This window comes from Mastomys coucha, unplaced genomic scaffold (genome assembly GCF_008632895.1).
Source record: "Mastomys coucha isolate ucsf_1 unplaced genomic scaffold, UCSF_Mcou_1 pScaffold18, whole genome shotgun sequence".
In the NCBI taxonomy this organism is placed as follows: Eukaryota; Metazoa; Chordata; class Mammalia; order Rodentia; family Muridae; genus Mastomys; species Mastomys coucha.
The window spans coordinates 5,495,644-5,517,377 of record NW_022196900.1 but is presented as its reverse complement, the minus strand read 5'-3'; the positions used below and the strand labels follow the sequence as shown (position 1 = coordinate 5,517,377).

The 21,734-nt window shown below is 48.6% G+C and overlaps 1 protein-coding gene across 4 annotated transcripts in view; it reads left to right on the top strand.

The window, feature by feature from the left end:
• Pax5 (paired box 5) overlaps nt 1-21,734 on the top strand; it is a 187,608-nt gene that overhangs the window by 122,758 nt on the left and 43,116 nt on the right. For all 4 annotated transcript variants that reach the window (XM_031377271.1, XM_031377268.1, XM_031377269.1 and 1 more), the window contains one exon: nt 20,847-20,948. In XM_031377271.1, the coding sequence (XP_031233131.1) occupies nt 20,847-20,948 (102 nt within the window). The remainder of the gene's footprint in view (nt 1-20,846; nt 20,949-21,734) is intronic.

Below are 21,734 nucleotides of genomic sequence, written 5' to 3'. Positions count from 1 at the left end.
AGTGTGCTATGGGCACTCCCAGGGAATGGGTGACTAGGTCCTGGGTGACTGATGGTGGAAGTCAGGCACATGTCTTCTAGTCAACAGTTGTCCCACTAGTCTCACGTGTGCGGGGATGAGGACTTGTGTGCAGGACTCTCAGTGCACTCAAGAGGGCATGTGGGATTGTGAGAGGCAGGGATCGTGGGGAGGGGTCTGCCCAAGTGGAGGTGATGGGGGCATCACAGGGTTTGCTGTGGCATGGGAGTGACGTGAGGAAGAGCAGTCTGCCTGCGGTGTGGAGCAAATACAGAGTTTAGGTCAAAATGGTTGGGGAAAGGGCAGTGGAAGTCTGAGTGTGAACTGGAGGCAGTTGGGAGATACAGACGGTCTAGCTAAAGAAGCCTGGAGCCAGGTAGCGGCACTTTCAGGGTGGACAGCAGTGGCAGCCCATGTTGTGGCTGGAATTGGCTGTGAGGATATTCCCTAGTCCCCAATAGGAGAGGTGGGTTGACCTGTGTGCCAAAGTGCCCAGGATGGACCTTCTCATCCAGGGGTGCTACCAGAGACTGCTGGGTGCTCTCATTATGCCTTTTATGTGCTGCAAGAGACGGGAGCAGCAAGTAATGCCGGGTGCCTCCTGCTGGTGTGTGGAGTGCTGGGCAAACCACATGAGATCCCATCTCGAGCATAATGTGCAACCGAGGACAAAATTAGATTGAGAAGTAAATGGGGCCGAAAATTTCCAAAGCATTTCCCGTCAGGAAGCTGTGTGATTGCATGTTTTAATTCTCTGCATTTTGGTGGGGATGGCGGGAGAGGAAAGGGCTTAGGCTGGGGGGAGACTTGGGTTCCTGAGGCGCAAAGGCCAGAGGGAGAAGAAGAATGCCTATTGTGCTTGAGAACTGAGACCCCCATGCGGCTCCTTTTGACCCACAAAAACCCACCAAGTGGGTATGATTTGCTCCGTTTTGGAGCCAAGGAAACTAGGAGAGGAAGCCCACTTGCCTGGGGCCACACAGACGGTGTACAGGTAGTCAGTCCCAGCACGGTGAGCTCCCAAATGCAAGGCGAGCTCCCAAATGCAAGGCGAGTGCTGTGCGGAGTATCACTGCCCTCTAACCTCGAACCTAGCCTTTGGGAGACTGAGGAAGAGGGATCTTGCATTTTAGGTCATCCTGAACTGTGTGACCAATTCCAGGCCAGCCTGGACTCCACAGCAAGGCTCTGTCTCAAATGCCTAACCCCTACCAAAGCAAAACCAAACTCCCGCTGACACCGCCCTGGGTGCCCTTCTCACCCCTCATTCTCTGCACCTGCTTCTCCTTCCTCCAGTTCCAAAGCTAGCCGAGATATCCTGGAGGCAAAGCAAGGGCTCACTCAACATTTGTGCATGTGTAGTGAGGCTTAAGGAGCTAAGGAAACAGCTTGGTCAGGAAAGTGCTGGTCGTGCAAGGATAAGGATCTGAGTTCTATCCCCGGTACAGGCATAAAAAGCCAGGAGTGGTGGTGAGCGCTTGTAATCTCAGTGCTGGGTGTGGGGGAGGAAGAGACAAATCCACTTCTGAGGCTCTCTGGCAAGGAAGCCCCCGTGAGAGATTTTGTTTCAAAAGGAAAAAAAAATAGTGAGACCAGGGAGACAGAGAGATACTCAGCCAGTAAAGGTGTTTGTCACCCAGCCTGCCAGCCTGAGACCAGTCCCTGATCCCCACACAATGGAAAGACACACACACACACACACACACACACACACACACAGAGAGAGAGAGAGAGAGAGAGACAGAGACAGAGACAGAGACAGAGAGAGACAGAGACAGAGACAGAGAGAGAGACAGAGAGAGAGAGAGAGAGAGAGAGAGAGAGAGAGAGAGAGTCTTAAGAGGAAAAGGTGGACAAGTTCCTGAGGAACAGCACCAGAGTTTGGTCTCTGGATTACATACAAACAAGCACATACATGTGCACACACACAAGGTCATGTATACATGCCATCAGAAACACATAAACACTTCGTAAATAAACAACTGAGGCTCAGTGAAGCGTTGCCGTTTGTTAGTAGCACAGAGGCAGAGGTTCGGGTTCCTCTGTGTGTTATCCTCTCTCTTGTTGCCCAGTAGCTTCCAGAAGGCTCCAGGGCAGACCCTGCTTACATGACCATGCCTACAGAGCCCAAAAAGATATCAGTATTCTTAGGGATGCTACGTGAAGCAGACCCCAAACAAGCAAACACAGATGCAAAGGCTTTCTGGCTCATGTCGTCTGGGAACCCAGGCCCCAGATGAAAAACTATCAGTTTCCTGAGGTTGAGGAATGAATGCTCTGTGGAGAGAGGGCAGAAGCAGAAGCTAGAGCGTGCTGGAGAAAGCAGAGAGACCATGGGAAGCATCGAAGTGCTGGGCAACTCTAGGCCCAGGCCTGGCTGCACTGGCTCTCTGCACAAGGCGTTAAGCCAAGAAAACTTGGCTCGTCTGTAATCTTCCTGGGGGGTCTTGGAGAAGCCAAGCAATGCTTGATTATGCAAAGTATGTGTCTAAGGTTCTGAGATGCCCTGGAGGCTCAGGGGAGCAAACTGAACCCTGGGCTTGACTTTCGGGGTCCTTTGGGATCTGGCACCCAGTGATGCTTCGAATGTTTCCAAGTCAGGATGAAAAGAAGGCAGCTCGGAGGGTGAGCATGTCTGCTGTGCTCTTGAATCCTTCCTACCAAGCCCCTCGCTCTGTCAACCTTCATGTTGTATACCCAGCTGCTGCATCTCCACTCTGCCAAGGTCCCAAGCTCAGCTTCAAGCACACTGAATATTAACTTACCTTAGCTAGGCTCAGTCACTGAGAAGTGTGAGGTAGCAGATCAAATCTCTCAGGAGCCCAGCCTCACCCCTCTCTGTCCAAGACCCTCTCTAACTCCTTCTGAAGGTTAGGGTTAGGGTTAGGGTTAGGGTTATGGTTAGGGTTAGGGCTATGCACCAAAAAGCTGGCCATCAAGGCTGACTGGTGCCTCCTCTTCCAGGAATGCTCTCTCTCTCTCCCTCTCCCTCTCCCTCTTCCTCTCCCTCTCCCTCTTCCTCTCCCTCTCCCTCTCCCTCTCCCTCTCCCTCCCTGCCTCCCTTCCTTCCTCCTTCTCTCTCTCTCTTTCTCTCTCTCTCTCCTCTCTCTCTGTGTGTTTCTGTCTCTCTGTGTCCATTTCTCTCTGTGTCTATTTCTCTCTCTTTGTCTTTCTCTGTTTCTGTCTCTCTGTGTCCATTTCTCTGTCTCTATCTCTTTCTTCTGTCTCTCTGTCTCTCTCTGATACTGGGTCTATATATCCCATGCTATGAAGCTAAGGTTGGCCTTGAACTCCTAAACTTCCTACCTCTACATCCAAGTGCTGGGATTACAAATATTTGCCACTTTGTCCAGACGCTCTACTCTTGGCTCTGTATGAGACCTGAGGCATGACCCTTACCTCTGCCTCTCTGAGCCTAGCTTCCTTTGCTACGGGCATTAAGTTAATGAGTAGACAACACATTGAATCCAGGCCGTCTGACTCCCATGTTCCTTCCTTCATGATGTTCCCCATGAGGTAAGAGTTTCCATCCCTGCACCGCACAAACCATTATCCCTTCTGTCCTTCCCTTTGTGCCTCCTGATGACCCCTGAGGGAATCAGGGGAGATCAGGGCAGGGCAGGGCAGGGCAGAGCTGGGGCAGCTGCATTTCAGAAGAGAAGTCTAGACAGGAACTGGTAGGGATCTTCGAGCAAGAGTCTGAGCAATACCGGGGCTCTGAGAGCTGGCAGGAACATTGTGACAGTCAAGCCCCATACCTGCTTCTCTGGGAGGGGAGGAGCAGTGTTCTGGCAGCCTGCAGAGTCAGCCCAGCAGTGCGATTTAATGGGTGTTCTCTGCAGCATATTCATTTGCCACGCACCATAGGAGGTGCCTCAGCAGGGCAGGCTTGGTTTTCTTTGGCAAGCAGCACACCTGCCCAGCCCTCCTCTTGCTCTTGGCGATTGGTTCCCGATATTGGCCTTACTAATTGGGTTGGGGAAAGAGTTGAGAGTGAGAGTGGGTATTGCCAGATATCAGCTTTGCCCAGATGTAACCCCCAGGCAAGACAGAGCCTTGCTGTGTAGTCTAGGCTGGCCTGGAATTTGTGACATCTGGAATTCTCGATGTGACAAGGACAGGCTGTAGTGCTGGTTCAGGATGTGATAGACCTGAGTCCCTTGCAAGAGATCAACGTATACAAGCGGCATGGCCATTTACCCACTGGCTTTTTTCCTGAGTCCTGAGACATTTCTGTAGCATTGCTTGATCTCCTAGGTAAGCAGACCAGGGCACCAGGTTCTGAGGGAGGTTATTTCAAGAGGGGAGGAAACTTGCCTGAAGTCTAGTAAGGAAGTGGTGGTCTTTCTCATGCTCAGACTTGATTCTACCTCAGTGGACTCTGCACTTGATCCTCCAGCTCTGACCTCACTCCTTAGCTTGAAAGGGCCGGCAAGCCCCTCTCCACCATGCTTAGATCTATGCTAGACTGGAGCAAAGGCCTTAATGGCACAGGGCACAGGCTGTTAGGGTCCTAAATCCAATCCTTACCGCTTCTCAGCTGGCCTATTTTCTGCCTGTGAAACCTTAGGCAAAGTACTGGTGGTAGAAACAGCCTAACGGTTATAGGCTTTATGTGTATGAAGTCTCAGATCCTTTTAACTAGTCCAAGTTTGGAGATGAGGGAACTGAGGCATGCCCAAGGCTGTCAATGGCTGGAGCTTGTCCTCATAACTTCGAGGTTCAACACCCCCCAATAACAGCAGCGCCAGTTATTCTATTTCGTAGTGCTGTGGGTGTGTCTGAATGGAACAGTGCACTCAAGTACCAGTGTCTGACAGATGTGGGAGCTCCACAGCACCCACATTGCTACAACCAAGGTGCATGCATGCGTAGCACAGCTCCCCTCCCCCCAGCTACAGTGCATACACAGCACAGGTTCCCAGCCACAGTGCGTGCACAGCACAGGTTCCCAGCCACAGTGCGTGCACAGCACAGGTTCCCAGCCACAGTGCGTGCACAGCACAGGCGCCAAGCTACAGTGCATGCACTACACAGGTAGCAGCACTGTGGACTGGAGTGAGTGGTTCCCGACCTCTGCACCGTGGGAGAGGCAGGGGGTCCCTCTCTACCCACTGGCCTTCAGTTTGACCATCACCTGATGCGCATGGGTCCCTGCCTGGTGGAAGCACAGCACAGGGAGTTATGTGTCAGGAAGGGCTGGGAATGCGGAGAGTGGGCAGCAGGGAGTGTCAGGCCAGGCACTGTCCACATGCCCACAGCTCTGTGTCAGTCAAACCTCCTAACTGTTTCAGCAAAGAAGAGCTGCAGCCTCCCTTTCCCCCAACCCCCTGGCAGTAAGGACAAGCGGCAGTTATCTTTCTAAAGTCTACGAAGTGGCAGAACTGGAGTTGAGGCCCTAGCCAGTGGGGTCTCTAGAGCAGTGGTTCTCAACCTTCCTAATGCTTTGACCCTTTAATACAGTTCCTAATGTTGTGCTGACCCCAATCATAACACTATTTTATTGTTACTTCATAATTGTAATTTTTCTACTGTTATGAATCATCATGGAAATATTTTTGTTTTCTGATGATCTCAGGTAACCCCACATGTAACCCCATGTGAAAGGGTTGTTTGACCCTGAAGGGGTCATGACCCACAGGTTGAGAGCCACTGCTATAGAACATTCTTTTAACTAAGTGTGCACTTTGCCTGTAAGCAGTGAGGGGGAATGGAAGGTTTCTGACAGTGACGTGGCACGAACAGAGCGGGACGTCTGAGGCTATGTGGACAGACTGAGGTTGGTTGAGAGGCCAGGGAGCAATATTGGCAGCCCTGGGTAAGAGGCCACTCAGCAACATTCACATTTCAGCCTAGGCTAGCAACCGTGTGACTCCGAAACACCAAAAGATAAAAACAAGTCAAGCATGGTGACCCACACCTGTAATCCCAGCCCAGGGGATCACAAGTTCAAAGCTACACCCTCAGCAACATAGTGAGTTTGAGGCTAGCCTCTGTCTCAAACAAAACAAACAAAAGACGAGGCAAAGATGTAGTTTTGTTCTCCATAGACTTGGAGATGCCTTGGTGTGGATAAGGGTGTGGTTGGCACCATCAGCAATCTACCTCATAGAGGTTTGTCCTGTTGCCTCCCCTGCACAAAGAGCCTTTTGTCATCTGTTAATTACAACTACAGGGACTTACCAGACACTCCTTTGTCTATATATGTCTTGGTAAAAGGTGCACAGGCAGGCTGGAGGGCGAAACATCCCCTGCTTCTGAAGACATTGCCCAGGCTTATCCTGTGAATAGGCAGAACTGACCCCCTGCTACAGCATCAAAGCCTTGGGAGACTGTGGGCAGACACTGATCTCGGTTTGGGCTCTGTATCTGCTCATACTGTTTTCCTGACGCCATATGAGTCCCGATCTGCAGCTCGAGCCCTCGAATCACTTAAGAGACAAACCTCTGCGAGTGTCTGTGATCGATTTTCCTGATGGGATAAACTAAGGCGGAAGACCCACCTGAAGTGTGGGCAGCACCATCCTATGCTCTGGGGTCCTAGGCTGCATACAAGCAGAACTGAGCTGAGGTGCGGCTCTCTCTGCTTCTTGACTGAGCAAGCACTGTGACAAGCTGTGTCACGCTCCTGCCACGGTGACTGCCCTGCCATGGGGGACCGTACTCTCAAACCGAGTTATGATAAACCCTGCCTTTAGGTTGCTTTTGCCAGGGACTTTGTAACAGGAAAGTAATCAATACGCCGCCATTACCACTTCCTGTCACTTTCCCAATGGTGTTGTGACTTGGTTAAGCCTCCTTCTCCATTATTATTTTTTTTTTTTACTGTGCTATCTTTAATATACGGGTGGGAACCTGGGAAACTAAGCCACCACATCTGTTGGAACCACGTGCACTTGACGATTAGGTTTTCCAGAGTTGGAGGCAGGAAGGACTCAGAGCAGGTATTACATCTGTCTCCCTTTTAGCTCCTCAGAGCATCGTGGCAAGGGGCTGGCATTGTTGAGTGGGGTGCTTCGGGTAGGTAACCACTGAGTGTTGGGTACTAGCCTGGGGAGGCCTGATGGGTTTTGGATAAGTATTTGTTACTTGTATAAGTGGCATGGTCAAGATTCTCCTGGCATCTCAAGGCTGTCCCAGAAAGCAAGGAAAGCAAGGGACAGGAAGAAATCTGAGCTTCACGGGTCTTACGTTTCATCTTTCTTTCTAGACTGCGAGTGAGCCCCTTGGGGTATAGACACTGGCTCTTCAGAAAAAAAGTTAAATGTTAATTTTGAATAGAAGGCAATACATTCACGTGATTAAATATTCAAACTGTACAGAAAAAAAATATAAAAGGAAAAATAAGCCCCTCCCTGCCAATGTCCTCTCTCGTTCAGTTTTGTGTAAACACGTTTTACTTTCAATAGCATTTTATTTTTCTCTTAGCACACGAATCTTATCCATTTTCTAACTAGCAGAGACAAGACTATATAGCACGGAATTCTCTTTTTGATTTTGTTTTATACATTTAATAAAATATGTTGGATATCTTTTCACAATCTCCACATTCACATTCCTTCCTCCCTCCCTTCTTCTTTCCTTCTTTCCTCCCCTTCCCCCTTCTTTCTAATCAAATGTAAGTCTTAGTGTGTATTCTTTGTGTATCTCCACAGTAAAATCTTAGAATTAGGATTGCTAGTTGAAGGGAAGGCACATTTTGTATTTTGTGGTCCATCTATTGAGACAGAATGCATGGGATGAACAATGTGGGCAGGGGAGTTTAGGTGCTCAGATCAGAGCCTCGGTGGACTTCCAACCCACCCTTACTAGCCCAATACCTTACTTCGAGTCAAGGATTGCCAAGTCTTCCATCTCTTGGAGCAGCTGTGAGGCTCAAATGAAACGTACACCAGAGCCCCTGTGTTTGGAACTCAGTTAGGGCTGCTGTACACATGATGCTGTGGTTGTTACAAGGGGTGTTCTCACAACTGAGTTCTCTGGAGCACACAGAAGTACCTCTTAGTAGATGTCAGATAATGCATGAACAAGAAAATGGCCCAACCTCCAGTTACCTGTTGATCCTCCTGCTACAAATGCAGTCCCCTCCTCTCCCTGAATCAGGGCCTGTCTTGGCAGAAAGACCTGGAGCCACTAGTGAGGTGGGGCTGCTTGTCAGCCATGCTGGTCAGAGCTCTGCCTTCTTCCTTCTAGTGTATTCAACCACCGGTTGCCAGGGAGACAAGAGTAAGCCACAAATGTGCATGACAATGTTGACTAAGCTCCAGTGTTTGCTCTAAAACTCCAGGCAAATGAAACCCCGCTCTCTCAAAATCAAAACACAAGGGCTCAGTAGTACAACTTGCCTAGCCCACAAAAGTTCTGGGTTTAGTCCCCAGTACCCGCTGACACACATACTAACCAGCCAGGTGTACCAGTGCACACCTATAATGTCAGCACTTAGTGCTTGAGCTTCAGAATGCTATCTCAAAAGCCAAAACAAAATCGATACACAAAACAAAGAAAAATCCCCAAAACTCAGGACTGGGAGATGGTACAGTTCTCCATGACTTCAAAGAAGTAGATGAGGTCTTCCCAGGTGAAGGCTAGAGATGGAAAATGAATGGCACCCAATTACTTACTGAGTGCCCAGGTTTGTCTTCCTGGTTCTACAGGGCCAGGCTGCATGCACCTTTAGTCTGGAGAGTAAGAGAGAAGCCAGTCAGAATTAGTTACATGTGAGGAATTAGTAATTTGGGAAAAAAAGAAACGTAGGCTTATTGTTTCTAGAGAAACAACAGTCTTTAAATTAAAGGCCAATAAGCCTGTCTTTAGGAGCCTGTAATGGCTGGCTGACGCTCATCTCAGGGGGCCACTGTCTATAGGCTGAGCTGGGCAGGACAACCCCCCAGCCCCCGCCCCTGTGAAAGAGCACCTGTAATCTTCACACCCTTAGATAGTGACAAGTCAGAAGAGGGACTTCGGGGCAGGCCATTTGTACATCTCAGTTGCTAGCGGGGCTGTGAGCCAGTGCCACACACATGGTGTGCAGACACGAGAGGTGGCATACCAGGTCTTGTTCCCTCTCCGAGCCTCTGACATTGTCCCTTTATTGCCCCCCCCCAAGTGGCAGTTGTCCATCTTGCTAAAAATCTTCAGCTCAGGCCACTGTCTTTGGCACAGTTCCTACAACAGGTGTCAAATACATTTTGAACAATTAAAAATGTAATTGTTTTAGACGTAACTGCTGTAATAAGAAACTAGGGATAATTAATTTCCAAAGAGAGGTGTACTTAGTTCACAATATTGGAATTTCTAGCTCAAAGTCCAGGACGCCTTAGCCTCCAGAGGGGACACTGGATCACAGCAGAGGGGAGTATATATGGAGAACACTTTTCTTAATGACCAGGAAGTAAAAACTAAAAAGGCCAGGGTCCTATAATACCCTCAAAATGGTCTAAAGTTATACTTTCTTATGACATTACCATTTCTCCGATAGTGCCACTCTGGAGACAAAGCCATTAGCACAGGAGCCTTTGACAGACACTGACCCAAGCCAGAGCATGAATATCATACCAATGCAAAAATGATAATATATGACATGAACACTTGAATCGATTTGTAACTAACTAGAAAATTTGTTGGTTCCAAGACTTCTTGAGAAAGAGGGATTTATACCCTTATCAGGAAAAGCCTTTTTAAGCAAGTTTTGTTTTGTTTTGTTTTGATTTGATTTGTCTTGTTTTGTTTGTGGGCTGGGAAGATGGCTCAGTGGGTGAGAGCATTTCCTGCAAAATCTGATGACCCAGAACCCACATGGTAGGAGGAGAAAAATCACTTCCACAAATTGTCCTGACCAACATATTCATGCTGTGGCATGCATGCACACACAAGTACTCATACACCAAAAAAAGTAAATTATGTTATTTTATTTTGTATGTAGGTGTTTTGCCTGAATGTATGTCTGTGCACTGTGTGTCTGTTGCCTACAGAAGCCAGAAGAGGGCACTGAATTCCCTGGAAATGAAGCTACAGATTGTTGTGAACCTCCATAGCTATACAGGCACTGAGAATCAAACCAAGGTCCTCTGGAAATGTAGCCAGTGTTCTTAACTACTGAACCATCTCTTGAAGCCTCTAATATTTTTTTAAATAAAAAAAAATACATTATCCTGGCATGGTAGCACATGCTGTTCATCCCAGTACTCTGGAGGCAGAGGCATTCAAGTCTTTGAGTTCTAGGTCAGCCTGGGCTACAGAGTGAGTTCCATGATAGCCTGGGCTACACAGAGAAACCCTGTCTCAGAAAAACTAAACAGAATAAATAATTGTGGGTGGGCAGGACCTGTGTGTGTTAGGCAAGCACACTATCACTGAACTATGCTTCCAGTTCCTCAGGAAGAGCACTTTTAAAAAATATTAGCCTAAGAATGAGATTTAAAACAAAATTGGTTAGTGTCCTATGAAACCTCTCTCTACCAAACCTAGGTTATGTCTCTTACCCAGTGGAAGGCTGCATATTAACCCGGGCCTTCTTCATGTCTCTTACCCAGTGGAAGGCTGCATGCATGTTAACCTGAGCCTTCTTCACTGCGTCAACTTACACGCACCCCTCCAAACCTTGATATGTTGTTCCCTTGGAGACATTCCCCTGTGGCTGCCGCTGGGGAGTGTCAGGTGACACTGAGGGATGTGTACACTGCCCACCTTTATGACCTGCTTTGTAAATTGTGAGGGCATTCCTCAGATCCCTTGATGCTCTTTGGGTGTGAGAAAGGGGTTTCTGCGAAGATGCCATGAGCAGTCCTGAGGGAGAAGGAAGCATCCGTGGTCATAGCCACGTGATAAAATAGGGGCAGGAGCAGCGCTCTTCGAGTGGACCCTGGTGTGGGGTGGGGGTGGGAAGTCCTAGGAGCAATTGTAAGAATGGTGGGAGAGAGGGAGGGACAGTGTGTTCCAGAGAGTCAGCCCGGCTTGGAGACCCACTGGGTGTAAGGAAGGTTCTCATTTTCATAAGAAATTTTCTCACTTTGAGTGGAGTGGCCAGGAAGCTAGAAGTGTCACCCACAGGAATGAAGAGACAGGGTGGCCCCAAGGAGATGGCTAAATCCTCACCGCAGCCTTTCTGAATGCTGTCTCTCTGTTCTCCACCATTGGGGGCTTTCCTCTGTGGCAGGTATCTGGACACCAGGCTGCAGTCCTGATTCTAGCCAGGCCTGGCAGTGGGCAGAGCTGGTGCTGCTGATGTGGGTGGGATGAGACTCTGGGCCTTAAGGGTGGGTTATGGTGGAGAACTGTCCGTTTGGGGCTAAACATGGCCTTTGGACATATTTTTTTGTTGTTGTTCTTCAGGATGTATATGTTTGTTTCAATTTTGTTTTTAATTTTTTAAAATAAACTTGATTATAAAAGCTTGCAGAAAACAATCTTTTTGTGTGTTTTAAAATTACATTAGTTATTATCATTAATGTAGTCGAAAGCTTCCAAATGAAATGAAACTAAGTAAACACCAGGACTTCTCTTAGCTAGCTGAAGAAGTTCTGCACACCCATGGGTACATTTAGTGAGGAGACGTATGGCAAAGGCATGCAGGCCAACAACCCCATCTCCTTCCAGAGGTTTCTTTCCTGTACATGTGACAATAAGACTGACCTTTAACCTCTTCTCATTGGGTGCAGCTCAGAGGCTCTGAGGAAGCAGGGACCAGACCATATGCAGCTATTAGACAGATACTGCTAAGCTCATCTTAGCCGAGGCCAGAACCAGCCTTTCTTTCTGCTCCCATGTTGGCAATAGGGCCACCAACTCACAGAGTATTGGTGTGAAGAACTCTTTCCAAACGGTTCCACCATAGGCCTTTATAGGTGGGGTGGCGGGAGAGACAGCATGCAGAGACCTCCCTTCCGTAAGCAGGACCTCTAGGCCACCAGCGGCGGTCAGGACCAAGGACAGCAGCCCCTTTCTTGGCCAAGGCCATCACTAGCTTCCTGCCCACCTACCCCACCCCAGATCCCTTCCTAGTTAATGACTGCCCGGGTAGTGAGGGTGGGGGCAGTCCTTTCCCTCCCTCCCACTCACCATCAGGTAGGTGGAGGGGGAGTTGAGTCTGTGCTCTGTGGCATTCAAAGTGAAGGCTTTGCACACTGTCAGAGTAATGAATTCTGCAAGGGCTTGAAGCAAGGGCTGGAGGATTTTTGTGCCGTGTGTCTGGGAGTGACAACCCCCAGTGGTTAATTACTGCCAGGCGATGAGAACCGAGCTGGTAGCAAAATGAGATAAGTTCATTATGAGCTAAATTTGAAGTTAATTGGATGCATATATCCCCCTCCCCCATTAGTATACATACAGACTACTTAGGAAGGGGCTGTGTGAGAAAGAAAAAGTTGCAACAGAGCAGAAACTAGTATGCCGGGTCTGGTCATTTTGCGGAGGTAGTAAGGAGGAGCCTCCGTGTCATGGGTGAGAGGGAGCCATAGATATAGCATAGCTCCTTCAGCTGAGTAGGAATGTATCGGTGGATTAAGATCATCTTGGCAGACACTTTCTGAGTGCCTACTCCATACCAGGGCAGAGCAGGGGAGGCAGGGGGACCACACAGGCTCTTGATCTCTGCAGAGCTCCAGTCCAGGGGCAGGAGAAGGACAAGGGTCGGGGTGCAGGCAGGAACGTGGAGGGATCTGGTGTTGTAATGCCTGGGGTGTGGCTCCATTTCTTACCAATGGTGTGAAGTTGGGACAATCGCCACATCTTCATTTCCACATCTGTAACACGAACTGATGATGGGGCTTGTCTTGTGTGGATGCTGAGGGCTAAACGCATTCGTGTTACAAAACACGAATGTGCTTAGAATGTGGCCCATGCCAGAAACATGGCTGGCATCGAAGGATGGGCATGAGAAATACCTGGCCCAAAGTGCAGCTCATAGGAACCCCCAAGGAAGCTGTGGTTCCCTTGGTGGGCCAGTGTCCAGGCCAACGCAGTGTTACAGTGAGGCAAAATAGGCACCATCTCTGCATGACAGGAGTGGCAAGGAATTACCAGCTTTGTTCGAAAACAAACATGAAGAGTGCTGTTGTTTCCCTAAAGGACTCCGATTTTCCAATTAGAGAATAGACTCAGGTGATTTTATTAAGTCATGGAGGTAAGATTTGAACTCGGGCCCACATGTCTCCCAGACTTGACCCCTCCCTGCCATATTCCAAGGTCTAGATTTGGCTCTAGAGGTAACTGGGGAGGCTCTGTGAAAGGGAGAAAGGCTATGGGGCTTCCTGGTTCTTCAGGCCTGGCCCTCACAGAGCTGACCCAGCCTCCTCCCTGGAGGTAAGGCTGCCCTCTGGCGGCCATGCTCCTCTGGCCAGATTGCCACTGCCTTTGCCCGACCCTGCTCTCTTCCCTAGCTGCATCCCCAAATGGCACATCTTCCCTCCATCTGTTCATCCAAATTCACACACACATTCCGTTGTCCCTCCAAGACTTTCTGTAAGTCTTTTGGAAACTAACCTTGGACTTTCTTGGTTCGTCGGCTGTTGGCACTTGAGCAGTCTCTCTTTTCTGGCTATCACAAATAGCTACTCTGAACACTCACATACAGGTTTTCCCAGGGATGGTTGGCCCCATTTTTCTTGCTTGTACAACTCAGAAATTGCTGGGTCACGTGGGAACTCTATGCCCAACCTTCTGAGGAGCTACCAGACTTTCCAATGTCCACACACCATTTTGCATCCCCTCCAGTAGGAGATGAGGAGTCCACTTTCCTTCCTCTACAGAAGATGGTTATCCTCTGCCTCTTTAATGCATCTGTCCCAGCAGGGGAGAAGCACGTGTCACCTCGGCTTTGATTTGCATTTCCCTAACGGCCAATGGCCATGAGCAGCCTAATCTAGGCTTACATTTGCTCCTTTTTATCCTCGTGCCTATGAAAGTCCTTTGCTCATTTGTAATTGGTTTGTTTCTCTCTCTCTCTTTTTTTATTAATTTTTTTATTTTTTTATGTATTCTCAATGAAGCCTTTTATGAGAAAGCTGAATTGCAAATATTTTTCTCCCATACTATGGGTTGTCTTCATTTTATTTTCTTTCTAAAATTTTTAAATAAAAAACATATTTTTTCAACAGGTCTCACTATGTAAACCTAGACGGCCTGGAACTCACTATGTAGACTAGGCTGGCTTTGAGCTTGTAGAGATCTGCGCGCCTTTGTCTTCCACGTGCTGGGGTTTAAGGCATTTATTACCACACCTGGCTCGTCTTCATTTTCTTATTGTTGTCCTTTAAAGCAAAAATAATAATAATACTTTTCCAGTTTTTGTTTATTTGCTTGCTTTATTTGCATGATTTTAAAGAGAGTCTAAACTGTGTTTACACTCCCTTTGAGTCACGCTGAGGTGGCAGGCATGCCTGCCTCTGGTTTTGAGCCACTGTTAGCCGCCTCTCCGCACATCTAGCCTGGAGGAGACTTCGGCTGCCTTCCCAGGTCTGGTGTGTAGCTCTTTTGTTTGTCTTAGATGCATGTGGAGTTTGCTCTCCTTAGTGCTGGGCAGACTCTCCTCAGGCAATTCTATCTTTCTGAAAAGGCTTGTATGTTTTCCAACACCACATATAAGGTTCCTACCCCCGACTGGAGCTGTGTGCACACTGTGGTCTATTTTCCGTCTTTCTCTCCATCCCATTGGTTTCTTAGTCATGAGCAGGTGTCACGATTTTAATTATAAAGACTCCCATGGAAGTCCTATCTGAGAGGCCAGTTTCCTCACGGGAGACACTGAATAATCCAGCAAGCGTTGAGTCTCAGGGACCTAGGGACACCTGAAGTGATATTCCTTCCTGCCCTTGCTACTTCCTCTGAGACCCAAGCCTCTGGGTTTCAATCTCTTCAGTGGTACATCAGGTACTAAATCCTCCCCGTCCTCTCATGATTGAAAACAGCAAAGTTCTGTCAAGTTTCTAAGTCCCTAGAAAACTCCTTGCTTTTTGTAGGCAAGGCTAGTGCTTGGTTATTCATCTAGGAGAAGGCTGCACAAGTCTGGCAAGGTGTGCTCACCTGTAGTTCTGTGTGTCAGGAACCAAATCAATTCATCCTGCTCAGTTTATCAGCAAATGAGCTAACACCATCAGTACCCTCCATCGCTGCATTGCAAGTGGTGTAGATCATCCCCTCCTTGGTGAGAAGGGCTATAGCACGGGCTTCCATCCATGTCATGTTGTGTTTGGATACACTGATTCTGTTTGGCCTCCTAGCCCAGAGGCCTGAATCAGCTAAGGAAGAGCTGTAGCATCTCACTGGGTGCCTTGTGCTGACTGAGGTGCACGATAGAGAGGGCAACAGACAGCGGAAATGCCCATTGCTCTCAGGGTCCCAGGATCCACAGCTCCAGGCCAGGAGAGCCTCAGAGGCCAACACAGCAAATGTGAGCCTCTCAAGGACGTTTACAGCTTCTGCATGGATTCAGACTGGTGTTCTTGGAAGCCCAGGGAAGTGTGTTCATAATAATAGTGGTGGTGGTGGTGGTGATGGTGATGGTGGTGATGATGGTGACGGTAACGGAACGGGTCACACATATAAAGTTTGTAGCAATCAATGGCTTTGCAGACCACACTGCAATGCAGTGCCAGCACTCACTTGTCTTGCTCATGCCTTTTGGGGTCAACTGGAACTGGCTGAATTTGGCGAAGATGAGTTCATCTCAGCTCTCTCTCCCTGCTTCATGGATGAGAGGGTACAGGGATGTGTTCTCTTGGTGACGGCAGATATGCACAAAGCCACAGCCTGGTTCACATGCATCAAGAGCTGCCTTCTCTGAGTAAAACATGGATTCATGGGTAACACAAAGGAGCCCCTAGAAGCTGAGAGACTCAGTGGCAGGGTTCCTTGTAGAACATGCATCACCATTTGCCAGCTTCTCATGGGGCACATTGTTGGGAAGGGAAGGAATATGCCCAATGCAATGGCAGATGCCAGACAAGGCTGGAGCTGATACCATGCCCCATTGTAGCTGTACTTGGGAAGAGCCTGCCACCAGCAGCCCAGGGCACACCTGGAACCCTCCAGGGAGCACTATACAACTGTATGGGAAATTAAGGCTACAAGCACTTGCAATACCCTCACGCCTCATGCCCGTCACATGTGTGCACATTTGGGCAGCATGAGCTCCAGGGGCTCTGAGAGGCTGAAGAGCAGGGAATTGTTTCTAAGGTTGGGGAAGTTGAGCCTGGACGGTAGTCTGACAGAGGTCCAGAAGCAGAGCTGGTGCTGGGAGAGGAGGGCCCTAGATGATCTTCATGTCTCTCCTCCAGAGTGTTATTGAGTGGGGTGTGTTCAGCATCACACAGCTGCACCCTGGGGAGCTCACAGCTTCTTCTCTGGGAGCCCTGTTCAGTGTCCCGCCTCTCTCTATCTCTCTCTCTCTCTCTGTCTCTCTCTGTCCTTCCCTTCCTCCCTCCTTCCCTCCCTCCTTCTCTTTCTCCCTCCTTCCCTCCCTCCCTCCCTCCCTCCCTCCCTCCTCCCCTCTCTTTCTGCTGTTTCACTTGCTTATCTGGTCTTGTTACTCAACTTATCAACCCACCCTCCCAGTTGCCAGCCACCCTTCCTCACTCACTGGTTCCCATGGTCCCAGCATCTGTATCAGTAGAGGCTCAGGCTATGCCCAGAACCCTGGGCTCAAAGCCAGGCTCCCTTTCCTACTGGATGTGTCACTGTGAACAGGTCCAGGTCACATTTCTGCTCTTTCCTTTCATTTCCTCTTTCATGGAGTCGTCAGGACGATATATTGGGCATGTCTCTAGGCAAAGCAAAGACTGTTTTGTCAATAAAATTTCATAACCTTAGCTTTGTCCATTCCCCTCTGGGGTGTTTACACTGCTCTGGGATGGCAGGCGGAGAAGCCTTTGGAGGACAAGACCATCAGAAAGACCAGAAAGACAGTGGGGATGAGCAGGCTCCTGCAGGGTTAGACTGAATGCCAAATGCTGGGACAGAAAGAAGGCTGCTTGAAAGGGGACCAGCCTGAGCAAAGGCATGGGCTTGGGGCCTGGTGGGAGTGGATGAAATTGGGAGAGCACAGACTAAGGAGGCCATGGAAAACTAAGCTGAAGTTTCTTAACTTACAAGTGGTGGGAGCTACTAAGCCTTTAAACATGGAAACTCCCAGAGACCTATCCATTAGTTGGCTGGTCCACCAACTCTTTCACTGGTGCTAGCAGCTGAAATACTTTCCCTAGGGTTTTTTGGGTCCAAGGCAAATCCCACTATCCATAATCTGGCTGCTATTTTCCCACATCCCACCTTTACCTCTCTTGTCTTATTGAATTGGTTCAAACTTTCAGGATAATTTACCATGATAATATTGATAATGAATTTCCCTGTCACATTCTTGACTTTGATAGGAAATTCCCCAAGTGTTTCAACCATGAAGTATAATATAATATTGACTATTTTAGAATCAGTGTAAGATTGGAGTGTACTTTGATTCTTAGTTACTGACATATGAGGAATGAATCTTGAATGTTGGCCGATGTCTTTTCAGTCTCTTTTATACAGTCGGGCAGGTTTCTTTCCTTGATATAGTAATGGGAGGTTCTCACAAATGTTTTGATATTAAACCATGCTCACATACCTAGACTAGAACTCATTTGGTCATAGCATATCATTGTTCCCCAGCTTTGCTCAGCTAGTGCAATAGCGGACATAGGCAGCCATTGCTTACAGCAGCAAGAACAAAATAACTTGGTACCACATGAAGAAATCATGAGACTAACCTTTAATTCTTAATTTTTCTCCTGTGTCTGTGAGGTGCTTACATCAAAATTTTTGCCATGTTGGTGGAATGAATTAGAAAGACTCTCTTGGTTTATAGTCTGGACCATTTAATAACCTAAGAATGTATTTTTTGGAGATTTAAAACAATTTACCCAAATGAACAAATAGAAACTTGCTCATGAAGCTAAGTGGACAAGGCTCTTAGTTTGTTTTTTTGTTTTTTGTTTTATTTTTTAATAAAGTCATTTGTTCTGCCTTTCCCAGGATTATTAGGCTATTGGTATTTTCTAGATGCTCTTGTGTTAATTGGGGTAATTTATGTTTCCCTGGAAAATTAAGCCTTTTGTTGCAAACTTCCTATTTATAAGTATGCAGTGTATATTCTCTTTTCTAAATATTATTTTTTTCTATGATTTTAGCTATATCTTTCCTCATCCTGTATCTTGATAATTCTGTGGGATTTGTTTTAAATCTTGTTAGGTCTGTCTATTCTATTGGCCTTTTCAGAGGAGTCTGGGCATGCTTAGAGCGGTCTGACCATAGACTCTCTGGTCCTTTCAGACAATGACTCTTCCTGCCATGTCTGCCTCTGTTTGCCCGTTCATTTATTGATTCCTTCCTCCTCCTATCCCCAAGTTGCTGGGATTGCTTTTTCATCTGGCCTTCTGAGTTGAGCGCTTTGGCAAGGTTCTGATTTTCTGAACCTTTGCTTGAGGGATCAGGATTTTAAAGTGTGTGTACCAGCAGCAAAAACTGTTGACCAAACAAGACCCAAAGGGCAGACGCTTGTTGAAGAATGAGCTGGATCCCAGGAGGCAGGAGTCCAGGAGTCTAAGCCCAGCCTCTCTCAGACTCACTGAGCTTCTGTAGGCACACTCAAGCACATCCCAGCTGCCTGCACTAGACGGGCTTCCCCACAGTACCTTCCGTCTTCCAGGAAAGAGGCACAGCACCCTTCTCTTGTCTTAAACTCCAGAAAAATGTATTCACTATAAATTCTATGCAGTTGAATTTCCTTCTGGAAGACAGACAGTAATGACAACAGTGTCCTGGCAGAGAGAGGGACTTCAGAACTCATGGCCAGAAGTTCAGACAGTCCCATAGCAAGGTAGTGGTGTGGACAGATTGGCTAACCATGTAGACTTTGACCCTGGCCCACCTGGGACATCTCATTTTCCTATAAGAAAGGAATCATATCAATACCTTACCTCCTAAGGTTGAAGAATAGAGGAGTTAACCCTTTGAAAATCCTTGGCAGGAGCCCAATTCTTCATCATTTCTCTGCAAGTGTTCATTGCTTGCAGTTGTCATTGTGGGAACCTGGGATCAGGGACAGGGTTGGAGATGCTCCCTGGATGGGTAGAAAGGCTCCCTTGATTGATGGAGATGCTCCCCACTTGGTGGAGATGCTCCCACAATTCCATAGGAAGCCCCTCACTGAAGTAGCCCCTGACTTTGGCTATCTCACACACCTGCTACTGACATCTCAGCCCCCGTGGAGTCTGAATGGTACCCATTCCACGCCGGAGACATCATCCCAGGTCTCCCTCATCCACAACTCCAGTCACTAATACTGTAAAGAAGACTGGGGATGAGAGGGCCCTGGGCTGGTCTAGGCACTGGGCTGAGGCATCAGCTTTGCCACAGTCCAAGTGGGCCCCAAGCCAGTTAACCCCCTCCTTCCACCTGGTCTGAGTTTTCCACCTGCAAAATGGTGAGATCAGTCATGAAGAGACTCCTGAGCCCCCTCTTGAATCTCTTTTTCAACAGAAGTGGAAGGGACTGCACAGGCTTCTCCAGCGGAGTGGCTTCTTTCACTAAAATCCATTAGCACTGTGCCTTTCTGACCTTGGGGTACAAAGACTTGACTTGACTTGGAGCTTCAACATTGCAGAGAGGCTTAGGAAGTCTAACCAGGGTTTGAACTCATACCCAGACCTGCAGACTTGAGTTTCCTGTTTCCTCTTGGCCTTCCTTGAGAGGACTGCTTAGGTACAATTTGTGCTGAGAATGAAAGACTTCCAGAATTAATCCAACACCTCGTGTAAGCACGCTTGAGCCAAGGTGCCCAGCCCAAAGCCAGGGCAGTGATAAACATGGCAGGGAGGGGCTCCTTTCTGAGACTGTCTGAAGTTCTGGAAAGTTGACAGACTTGGGGGTGGGGTAGCCTCGTCAGTCTCCAAATGAAAGCCCTAGAAGGGACATCAGTGTTCCTCTTATGTAGATTCTCAAACAAAGTGAAAGACTCTTAATGGATTCCCACTTTTCTAGCAGGGCCATGGTGATGGACATGAGGTTATTCTGCCCTCCAGGAGCTGGGGGCCTGAGAGAGCTTGACTCTCTCCACTTGAGGGCCAGGGCCTTCACCTCCATGTGCCAGCAGCAGGGTAGTGTTGGTGGTGGCAAAAGCACATTCACTGAATAAACCCACAGCCCTGGGTCTTGTGAGGGAAGGTAAAGTACAGACCAGATATGGAGCTTGGGGTCTGAGGTGCTGCCACCACAGGCTGTTGGGAATGGGGGACGGAGATGTGTGAGCCCGTCTGAAAAGCAATGGCTGGAGGCTGTATGTAGCTGGAGGAGGGTAGGCTAAAAACCAGTCAGAAGCAACAGGGTGGATGGAAGTGGAGCAATCAGAGTCACACTTGAGGATACACAACCTGGTGTGTGGACCACCATTGTCCCAGTTCCCCAAGGGGTTCTGATTTCTCAAAGATAGACCACAGTTTTAGCTTGGACCTTGCCAAGTAGAGCCAGGGTAGCTGGTGTGTGCATGTGTGTGCATGTGCATGTGTGCCTGTGTGTGTTTGTGTGTGTATGTGTGCGCGTATGCATGAGCATATTCATATATATGTGCATGTGTGCAGTGTGTGCCTCTGTGTGTGTGAGTGTGTGTGTGTGTATTTGTGTGTGTGTGTGAATGTGTGTGTATGTGTGTGTGTGTGTGTGTGTGTGTGTGTGTGTGTGCGTGTGTGTGTGTAGTGTATGACATACTGGTCAGAGTCTAGAAGTGACAAATGTGCAGGCTGTCCAGGAGCTGTGGCTAAGCAGCTGCAAAGATGTTCACCCTGTGTTTTGTTGCTTTGATTCTTCAGGCCGAGACTTGGCAAGCACAACTCTCCCGGGGTACCCTCCACACGTCCCCCCCGCTGGACAGGGCAGCTACTCTGCACCAACGCTGACAGGGATGGTGCCTGGTGAGTTTGCACTGTTGGCGTCTCCACAGCAGGCAGTAGACGGGGTTGCTGTGGGAGGGAGGGCTCCCCCACCCCAAAGCAGCCCAGGTGACCTCCACGCTTCTGAGAAGCCGACCTGAATAAGTCATCAGAGGTTGACCCAGCCTCTTCTCTAGCTGGGTCTGCAGTGGGGCCAGGAGAGCAGTGGCTGTCCAGGGGAGGACATCAGGGAGTACTAGGTCCTTGTCTGACACTTAAGAAGTCCCTTGTCAGCCACACTGGGTGCCAGAACCCAGAGGGCATTCCCTTAACCTTCCTTCTTCCCCCAACTTCTTTACTCCCCAGTCTGTGTAATATGCACCATACGGAACCAGCCCCCCCTCCCAGGTGTTCTTGATGGCCTCCCTCCCTTAAGCTTGAGCACGGTGTGTTTTCAAGACACGTGGGTTATTGACTGTGACTTTGTCATTTGAGGCTAAACTGAACACAAAGAAAACCTGTCTCTCCACCAGTACTGGGTCAGTTCTCACACTGAGAACAGAGATCACCATTCCTTAAGGGATCCTCTCTATCCCCCCCACCTCCATTCATCCGTGGACTAGGGTGAGTCCACTGAACCAAGGGGCTCATTCCTCCCAGATGGAGCTGAGCTCCTTCAGGCTCTTCCTTGGTGCTGTCCACTTGAAGGTGCCTGAATGGCCAATTTGTGAACCCTTGAGGGTTCTTGATGGGGACTTGAATGAGCTTGAGTTTAAGATAAGTATCCTGCAGGTATATAAGGGGTGTGTGTGTGTGTGTGTGTGTGTG